At 43.8% G+C, this 8903-nt stretch overlaps 1 protein-coding gene across 1 annotated transcript; it reads left to right on the top strand.

Moving 5' to 3' along the window:
• Positions 1 to 1251: 1251 nt before the first annotated feature.
• Positions 1252 to 8700, top strand: LOC128061282 (melanoma antigen preferentially expressed in tumors-like). Its single transcript, XM_052653571.1, has 3 exons — positions 1252 to 1538; positions 2516 to 3088; positions 8127 to 8700. Exons 1-3 carry the CDS (start codon positions 1252 to 1254, stop codon positions 8698 to 8700), a joined length of 1434 nt encoding a protein of 477 aa, XP_052509531.1.
• Positions 8701 to 8903: the final 203 nt, after the last annotated feature.

Here is an 8903-nt window from a genome sequence, read left to right as displayed (position 1 = left end):
TCCTCTGTCCATGGGATTTCCCAGGCAAGAATACTAGAGTGAGTTGCCATTTCCTTTCCCAGGGATCTTCCCAATCCAGGCGGAACCTGAGTCTCCTGCTTGGCAGACAGATTCTTTGCCACTCAGACACCTGGGAAGCCCCCAGAAGTGACCTACCAGTGAAAATCAATGTTCCAGGAGTGAATCTATGATTGTCTTTGATCCCGCGCCCCCCCCCCCCATATTCCCTCCTGAATGAATATCTGATTAAATCAACTCATCTGATTATATGTGAAGATCTGATCAGGATTTTCCTGGAGGACAGACCAAAATCTAATCAGGCATCACTTTCTGATTGGATGGTAACAGTTGGACACGGAAATGCTGTGATCAGAAAGGCTTATAAAAACTTGAGGCATCAAAGAAGAGGTGCAGAAGTTTCTTTCTCTGGAGTCACTGCCTGGGATCTATCTGAGCACACTGCCAACCACAGCAGAGCTGGTAAGTTACAGACCTCAGCAAAGGACACCCTCATCTTGCCTATGGTCAGCAGGTTTCCACTGGTGGTGTGTGGCTATGGATGTCAAGGAGATTTTCCTTTTTCTTTCTTTCCAGATGTGTAAGTGTAAGGCTTTTGCCTCTAAGTGTAATTTTGCCTTAATCCCAAACATCTGAATTTGTGCTTTGGTTTATGTCATTTAAAAATATCTTAATCAACAAGATTTTATTTTTCAAAGAAAACATCTAAACTTTTGAAATTTTATTTCTCAACATTGAAAATAGTTTGTACAAGTAGCATTCATATAAGGAGTATCTGTTTCATCACAGCATGTTAACTGTGGGAACTGAGGGTAAAGGCTGTGTTGGGCTTCATGAAGCTATTATTCCCATAGTTTTAGGCTATAAGTGATGATTTTGATGATTCTTCCCCATAAAAAGATGGAGCTTAACATTCAGCTCATGGTGCAAGTTTCCCATGAGCAAAGTAGTGGATGGAAATGGATGGATTAGTGGGTTGTGTTTCTTCCTCTTTGGTCCTTCTGAGATGCTTGTTCTGGTGCCTGTAGGGGCAGAACTATGGTTTTCTGCCCACTGAGCCCAGAGTGAAATTGTACAAAAACTGAGGCTCTTCCATCACTGCCAGAGCAGTGACATTGACTGTAAGTTCCTCTGAAGGGTGGGGAGACAGATGAAGGGGTGTTCATGCTTACCTGAGAAAGATGCCTTGTTCCCTGCAAGTTCTCACAGGATTCCTTTAGGAGCAGATTCAGGATGAGTGTCCAGAACCCCCTGAGACTCCTGAACCTGGCAGGAAAGAGCCTACTAACCAATGAGGCCTTGGCCATTTCTGCTCTGGAGTATCTGCCCATCGAGCTCTTCCCCCAACTCTTCATGGAAGCATTCTGTGGAAGACACAGAAAGACCTTAAAGGCCTTGGTGCAAGCTTGGCCCTTTGTCCGCTTGCCTCTGGGGGGCCTGATGCAGACACCTCATCTGGGAACCTTACAAGCAGTGCTGGATGGCCTTGATGTCCCGCTTGCACAGAAGGATCAGCCCAAGTGAGTCTGATGCAGGTAACCTGGTAGGATATAGGCAGTCCTGAAGAGACAGCCAAAGTCAAAAGTGAAGTGGGTGAAAGTCGCATGACTGAGTGACTTTCACTCATGTCTGACTCTGTGCAACCCCGTGGACTGTAGTCCTTGGAATTCTCCAGGCCAGAATACTGGAGTGGGTAGCCTTTTCCTTCTCCAGGGGACCTACCCAACCTAGGGATCAAACCCAGGTCTCCCGCACTGCAGGCAAATTCTTTACCAGCTGATCCACAAAGGAAGTCCAAGAATACTGGAGTGGGTAGCCTGTCTCTTCACCAGTGGATCTTCCCGACCCAGGAATAGAACTGGGGTCTCCTACATTTCAGGTAGACTCTTTACCAACTGAGTTATCAGGGAAGTCAGGAGAGTAGATAGCAAATCAATGGGCCAGTGGCCTCTGATGATGCCAATGAAGAAATACAGAGATTTGGCCATTGCTGAGCTCACTTTGAGAAATACCAGGTAGCACTAGTGGTTAAGAACTTGCTTGCCAATGCAGGAGACATAGGAGACATGGGTTCAATCCCTGTGTCAGGAAGATCCCTGGTGGAGGGCACAGCAACCCGCTTCAGTATTCTTGCTTGGAAAACTCCATGAATAAAGGACTACCTGGGTTACAACCCACGGGGTCACAAAAGAGTTAGACATGACTGAAAGGACTAAGCACATGTCTTTCAGCAGTGCATCAGTGTCCAAAATGCAAGGGAATCTGAAAGTATGTCCCAGCCTCCTCCCAGGGATGCATAAGGGCACTAGAAGTATAAAGCTAGGAGAAATGAAAGGGGAAAAGGAGATGAAGGAAGGTGAGGCAGAGACAGAAGAAGAGGGCAAGGCAACAGGTGATGTCAGGAATATGAAGTAAGAGATCAGGTGGGAAGTCAGAGTGTTGCCTAAATTTTGTGTGGATCTTAAACCATCCTTGCCAATCTGCTGTTTCCCCACAGGAGGTGCAAATTGCAGGTGCTGGATTTAAGGAATTCTGGCCAGGACTTCTGGAGAATGTGGTCTGGATCCAAGATCCATGTGTCTTCAAGCTCATCAATGGTACTAGGGGCTGTGGACAGTTTGAGGGCCGAGAAGCCCTTGGCTCCTTTCGAGGTGTTCATAGAACTTCATCTCAAGGAAAGGAGCATGGATGGATTCCTCACCTACCTCCTAAAGTGGGTGGAGGAGAGAAAAGCTTCCATACACCTGTGCTGTAAGAAACTAAACGTCCTTTCATTTCCCATGGAAAATATTATGAAGGTCCTGAGCATGGTGCGACTGGACTGTATTCAGGAGGTACATGTGAACTGCACCTGGTATTTGCCCACCCTGGCCATGTTTGCTCCTCTCCTGGGCCAGATAAACAAAGTGCAGAGACTCTTCATCTCCCACATCCACCTGCCATCTCCCAAGGAGCAGGTCAAGCAGCACGTTGTGAAAATTACATCTCAGTTCCTGAGGCTGCACCACCTCCGGGATCTTCATCTGGAATCCCCCTTCTACCTTGAAGGCTGCCTGGAAAAGATGCTCAGGTGAGTGTGCATGGCTGGCCAAGTAACAGTAAACAACACTAGGATATCAATGCACTATCCTCTTTGCTGTTCTATCCTGAACTGTGGTATTACACAATCATTCAAATCAAGGTAGGGGTCCAAACTGGGACAGAAGTCCTGGAAAGGGACATCCTGTTAGGAAGCTATAGACTAGCGGTTAGAATATAGTGGAGTGGGTATTTGATTTCCTTTTTAGTTAGTGTTATCTTTCCTAGATGACTTAGGAAAATAGGTAAGGGAATGTGGCATCAAAGATGGACAACTCAACCAGGCCTCAGCATTTATAAACCGAAGCTGTGTGCCCTCCAGTTCTGTGACCACTATAAGCCTATTTTAAATACCCTATCAACACACAGAAATCCCTTGCATTCCTATACACTAAAATGAGAAAATAGAAAGAGAAATTAAGGAAATAATCCCATTCACCATTGCAATGAAAAGAATAAAATACTTAGGAATATATCTACTTAAAGAAACAAAAGACCTATTTATAGAAAACTATAAAACACTGGTGAAAGAAATCAAAGAGGACACTAATAGATGGAGAAATATACCGTGTTCAGGGATTGGAAGAATCAACATAGTGAAAATGAGTATGCTACCCAAAGCAATCTATAGATTAAATGCAATCCTTATCAAGCTAGCAACGGTATTTTCACAGAGCTAGAACAATAATTTCACAATTTGTATGGAAATACAAAAACCACGATTAGCCAAAGCAATCTTGAGAAAGAAGAATGGAACTGGAGGAATCAATCTGCCTGACTTCAGGCTCTACTACAAAGCCACAGTCATCAAGACAGTATGGTACTGGCACAAAGACAGACATATAGATCAATGGGACAAAATAGAAAGCCCAGAGATCAATCGACGCACCTTATGGACACGTTATCTTTGACAAAGGAGGCAAGAATATACAATGGAGAAAAGAAAATCTCTTTAACATGCGATGCTGGGAAAACTGGTCAACCACTTGTAAAAGAATGAAACTAGAACACTTTCTAACACCATACACAAAAATAAACTCAAAATGGATTAAAGATCTAAACGTAAGACCAGAAATGATAAAACTCCTAGAGGAGAACATAGGCAAAACACTCTCCAACATAAATCACAGCAGGATCCTCTATGACCCACCTCCCAGAATATTGGAAATAAAAGCAAAAATAAACAAATGGGATCTAATTAAACTTAAAAGCTTCTGCACAACAAAGGAAACTATAAGCAAGGTGAAAAGACAGCCTTCAGAATGGGAGAAAATAATATCAAATGAAGCAACTGACAAAGAATTAATCTCAAAAATATACAAGCAACTCCTGCAGCTCAATTCCAGAAATATAAACGGCCCAGTCAAAAACTGGGCCAAAGAAGTAAACAGACATTTCTCCAAAGAAGACATACAGATGGCTAACAAACACATGAAAAGATGCTCAACATCATTCATTATCAGAGAAATGCAAATCAAAACCACAATGAGGTACCATTTCACACCAGTCAGAATGGCTGCTATCCAAAGTCTACAAGCAATAGATGCTGGAGAAGGTGTGGAGAAAAGGGAACCCTCTTACACTATTGGTGGGAATGCAAACAAGCACAGCCACTATGGAGAACAGTGCGGAGATTCCTTAAAAAACCTGAAATAGAACTGCCATCAGTTCAGTTCAGTTCAGTCACTCAGTCCTGTACAACTCTTTGCGACCCCATGAATCGCAGCATGCCAGGCCTCCCTGTCCATCACCAACTCCCAGAGTTCACTCAGACTTGCATCCATCAAGCCAGTGATGCCATCCAGCCATCTCATCCCCTGTTGTCCCCTTCTCCTCCTGCCCCCAATCCCTCCCAGCATCAGAGTCTTTTCCAATGAGTCAACTCTTCTCCCAAGGTGGCCAAAGTATTAGAGTTTTCAGCTTTAGCATCATTCCTTCCAAAGAACACCCAGGGCTGATCTCCTTTAGAATGGACTGGCTGGATCTCCTTGCAGTCCAAGGGACTCCCCAACACCACAGTTCAAAAGCATCAATTCTTCAGCACTCATCTTTCTTCACAGTCCAACACTCACATCCATACATGACTACTGAAAAAACCATAGCCTTGACTAGACGGACCTTCGTTGGCAAAGTAACGTCTCTGCTTTTCAACATGCTGTCTAGGTTGGTCATATCTTTCCTTCCAAGGAGTAAGCATCTTTTAATTTCATGGCTGCAATCACCATCTGCAGTGAATTTGGAGCCCCCAAAATAAAGTCTGACACTGTTTCCACTGTTTCCCCATCTATTTCCCATGAAGTGATGGAACCGGATGCCATGATCTTCGTTTTCTGAATGTTGAGCTTGAAGCCAACTGTTTCACTCTCCTCTTTCACTTTCATCAAGAGTCTTTTTAGTTCCTCTTCACTTCCTGCCATAAGGGTGGTGTCATCTGTATATCTGAGGCTATTGATGTTTCTCCTGGCAATCTTGATTCCATCTTGTTCTTCTTCCAGCCCAGCGTTTCTCATGATGTACTCTGCAAATAAGTTAAATAAGCAGGGTGACAATATATAGCTTTGACGTACTCCTTTTCCTATTTGGAACCAGTCTGTTGTTCCATGTCCAGTTCTAACTGTTGCTTCCTGACCTGCATATAAGTTTCTCAAGAGGCAGGTCAGGTGGTCCGGTATTCCCATCTCTTTCAGAATTTTCCACAGTTTATTGTGATCCACACAGTCAAAGGCTTTGGCATAGTCAATAAAGCAGAAATAGATGTTTTTCTGGAACTCTCTTGCTTTTTCCATGATCCAGCGGATGTTGGCAATTTGATCTCTGGTTCCTCTGCCTTTTCTAAAACCAGCTTGAACATCTGGAAGTTCATACGAGCCAGCAATCCCACTGCTGGGCACACACACAGTGGAAACCAGAATTGAAAGAGACACGTGTATCCCAATGTTCATCACAGCACTGTTTATAATAGCCAGTACATGGAAGCAACCTAGATGTCCATCAGCAGATGAATGGATAAGAAAGCTCTGGTACATATACACGATGGAGTGTTAATCAGCCATTAAAAAGAATACATTTGAATCAGTTCTAATGAGGTGGATGAAACTGGAGCCTATTATACAGGGTGAAGTAAGTTAGAAAGAAAAACACCAATACAGTATACTAAGACATGAAATTAAAAGACACTTACTCCTTGGAAGAAAAGTTATGACCAACCTAGATAGTATGTTGAAAAGCAAAGACATTACTTTGCCAACAAAGGTCTATCTAGTCAAGGCTATTGTTTTTCCAATGGTCATGTATGGATGTGAGAGCTGGACTGTGAAGAACCTGTGCGCTGAAGAATTGATGATTTTGGACTGTGGTGTTGGAGAAGACTCTTGAGAGTCCCTTGGACTGCAAGGAGATCCAACCAGTCCATTCTAAAGGAGATCAGCCCTGGGTGTTCTTTGGAAAGAATGATGCTAAAGCTGAAACTCTAGTAGTTTGGCCAACTCATGCAAAGAGTTGACTCATTGGAAAAGACTCTGATGCTGGGAGGGACTGGGGGCAGGAGGAGAAGGGGACAAAAGAGGATGAGATGGTTGGATAGCATCACTGACTAGATGGACGCGATTCTGAGTCAACTCCAGGAGTTGGTGATGGACAGGGAGGCCTGGCGTGCTGCGATTCATGGGGTCGCAAAGAGTCATACACGACTGAGCAACTGAACTGAACTGAACATATATATATGGAATTTAGAAAGATGGTAATGATAACCCTGTATGCAAGACAGCAAGAGAGACACAGATGTATAGAACCGTCTTTTGGACTCTGTGGGAGAGGGAGAGGGTGGGATGATTTGGGCGAATGGCATTGATACATGTATAATATCATATGTGAAATGAATTGCCAGTCCTGGTTCGATGCATGATACAGGATGCTCGGGGCTGGTGCACTGGGATGACCCAGAGGGATGGGATGGGGAGGGAGATGGGAGGGGGGTTCAGGATGGGGAACACATGTACACCCACCTGTGGCAGATTCATGTTGATGTATGGCAAAACCAATACAATATTGTAAAGTAATTAGCCTCCAATTAAAATAAACAAATTTATATTAAAATAAAAAATAAAACTGATATTACAGCGGGCGGGGGGCTTGAAATCAAATACCCTATCTGTAAAAGCTTGTTTGTGGATCCAGATAATGCAATTAATATATGGAAAATACATGATCCTGAAATTGATAGCAATAGAACAGGGGTCAAAGGGATCATAAAATTTGGTGGATAGTTTGCAGATAAAGCAGGGATGTAAGTGAGCCCCTGCAGACTGTCAACCTCAGTGGATGTCATGGGATCTTGCCCAGGTTGGTCCTCTACATATGTCACCCAGTTGCCTCACCTGCCTGAGATGGGTGCCCAGGGCCAAAGTGTGATGGGAAGGAAGCCGGCCTAGGAAGAATTTTAAATATATCTCTTACTATTAACATTTGGTGATGTCCACTCTTGATTGAAGTAAGATGTCAGGCTTTCCCCTGAGCTTGTCCTAGTGCATTCCATTGTCTTCATTCATCCTCATAAGGAAGCAAAGTAAGTTTTACTCTGCTTGAGTAATGAGGAGAGCTTTTAAGATTCTATGTACTTTAAGGGATGGGATGGGGAGGGAGGTGGGAGGGAGGGTCAGGATGGGAACACATGTACACCTATGGCTGATTCCTGTGAATGTATGGCAAAAACCACCACAATATTGTAAAGTAGCCTCCAATTAAAATAAACTAAAAAAAATAAAATTCCTTAAAATGTCAACCTATAAAAAATTAATAGCTTGATCTTTTTCATGAATAAAAATATCTGCTAATAAGGAAAAAAAAAAGATTCTATGTACTTGACCCAGTCACAAAGAGAAGGTGAAATGACTGACTTCAATGAGATTGGTCATTCTGGGTATTAATCCTTATTGGATGATTTGACCAAACTTGGGCTTGGGCAGATCACTTGTCTCTCAACTTGCAGTCAAATTCCACCTCTAAGACCTAATTCTTCTCTTTCTCCCCAGGTGCCTGAAGACCCCCTTGGACACCCTTATGATAACTCGCTGCCTCCTTACAGATTCAGACCTGACCCATCTGTCCCAGAGCCCGAAAGTTAGTCAACTAAAGGTCCTGAATCTGAGTGGTGTCACGATGACCTACTCTAGTCCTGAGCTCCTCCCAGCTCTGCTGGAGAAAGTTTCAGCCACCCTCCAGGAGCTGTACCTAGAGCAATGTGGGATCAGGGACTTCCACCTGGAATTCCTTCTGCCAGCCCTGAGCCTCTGCATCCAGCTCACATCCTTTAGTCTGTGTGGAAACTTCCTCTCCATGGCCACAATGGAGAAGATGCTGCGACACACTTCCGGACTGCCCAGTTTAAGTGGAGAGCTGTACACTGTCCCTCAGGAGAGTTTCAGCTCTCAGGGGATCATCCAAACAAGTAGACTTGCCCAGTGTCGGACTGAACTGCTGGAAATTCTGAAGGACTTGGGACGTCCCAGGACCATCTGGATTTGCTTCACCCCTTGTCCACACTGTGGAGATAACACATTCTGTCATCCTGAGCCCATCATATACAGCAATAACACCCTTACCTAGTTGGGTGCATCGATGAAAAGCTTTCTTCTGAGTACTTGGGAACTGAAATCTAGGACAAAGTACATTGTGAAGGGAAAACAGACCCTTGATGTCAGACATCTTCTCAATGTGAATGTGAAAAGAAAATGTGATCTTGCAGGCAGCAAGATTTCAGGGGGAAATGTAGTCTCTATGGTAATGGAATATTTGTGGACATGTGTCCT

The sequence above is a fragment of the Budorcas taxicolor genome, chromosome 16 (assembly GCF_023091745.1).
Source record: "Budorcas taxicolor isolate Tak-1 chromosome 16, Takin1.1, whole genome shotgun sequence".
Taxonomy (NCBI): Eukaryota; Metazoa; Chordata; class Mammalia; order Artiodactyla; family Bovidae; genus Budorcas; species Budorcas taxicolor.
This window is presented reverse-complemented; position numbering and strand designations above follow the sequence as displayed.

Coding starts and splice junctions, on each gene's coding strand:
- LOC128061282 (XM_052653571.1), top strand. CDS start 1,252: ATGAGTGTCCAGAACCCCCTGAGACTCCTGAACCTGGCAGGAAAGAGC. Junction 1,539..2,515: donor GCACAGAAGGATCAGCCCAA/GTGAGTCTGATG, acceptor GTTTCCCCACAG/GAGGTGCAAATTGCAGGTGC. Junction 3,089..8,126: donor TGCCTGGAAAAGATGCTCAG/GTGAGTGTGCAT, acceptor CTTTCTCCCCAG/GTGCCTGAAGACCCCCTTGG.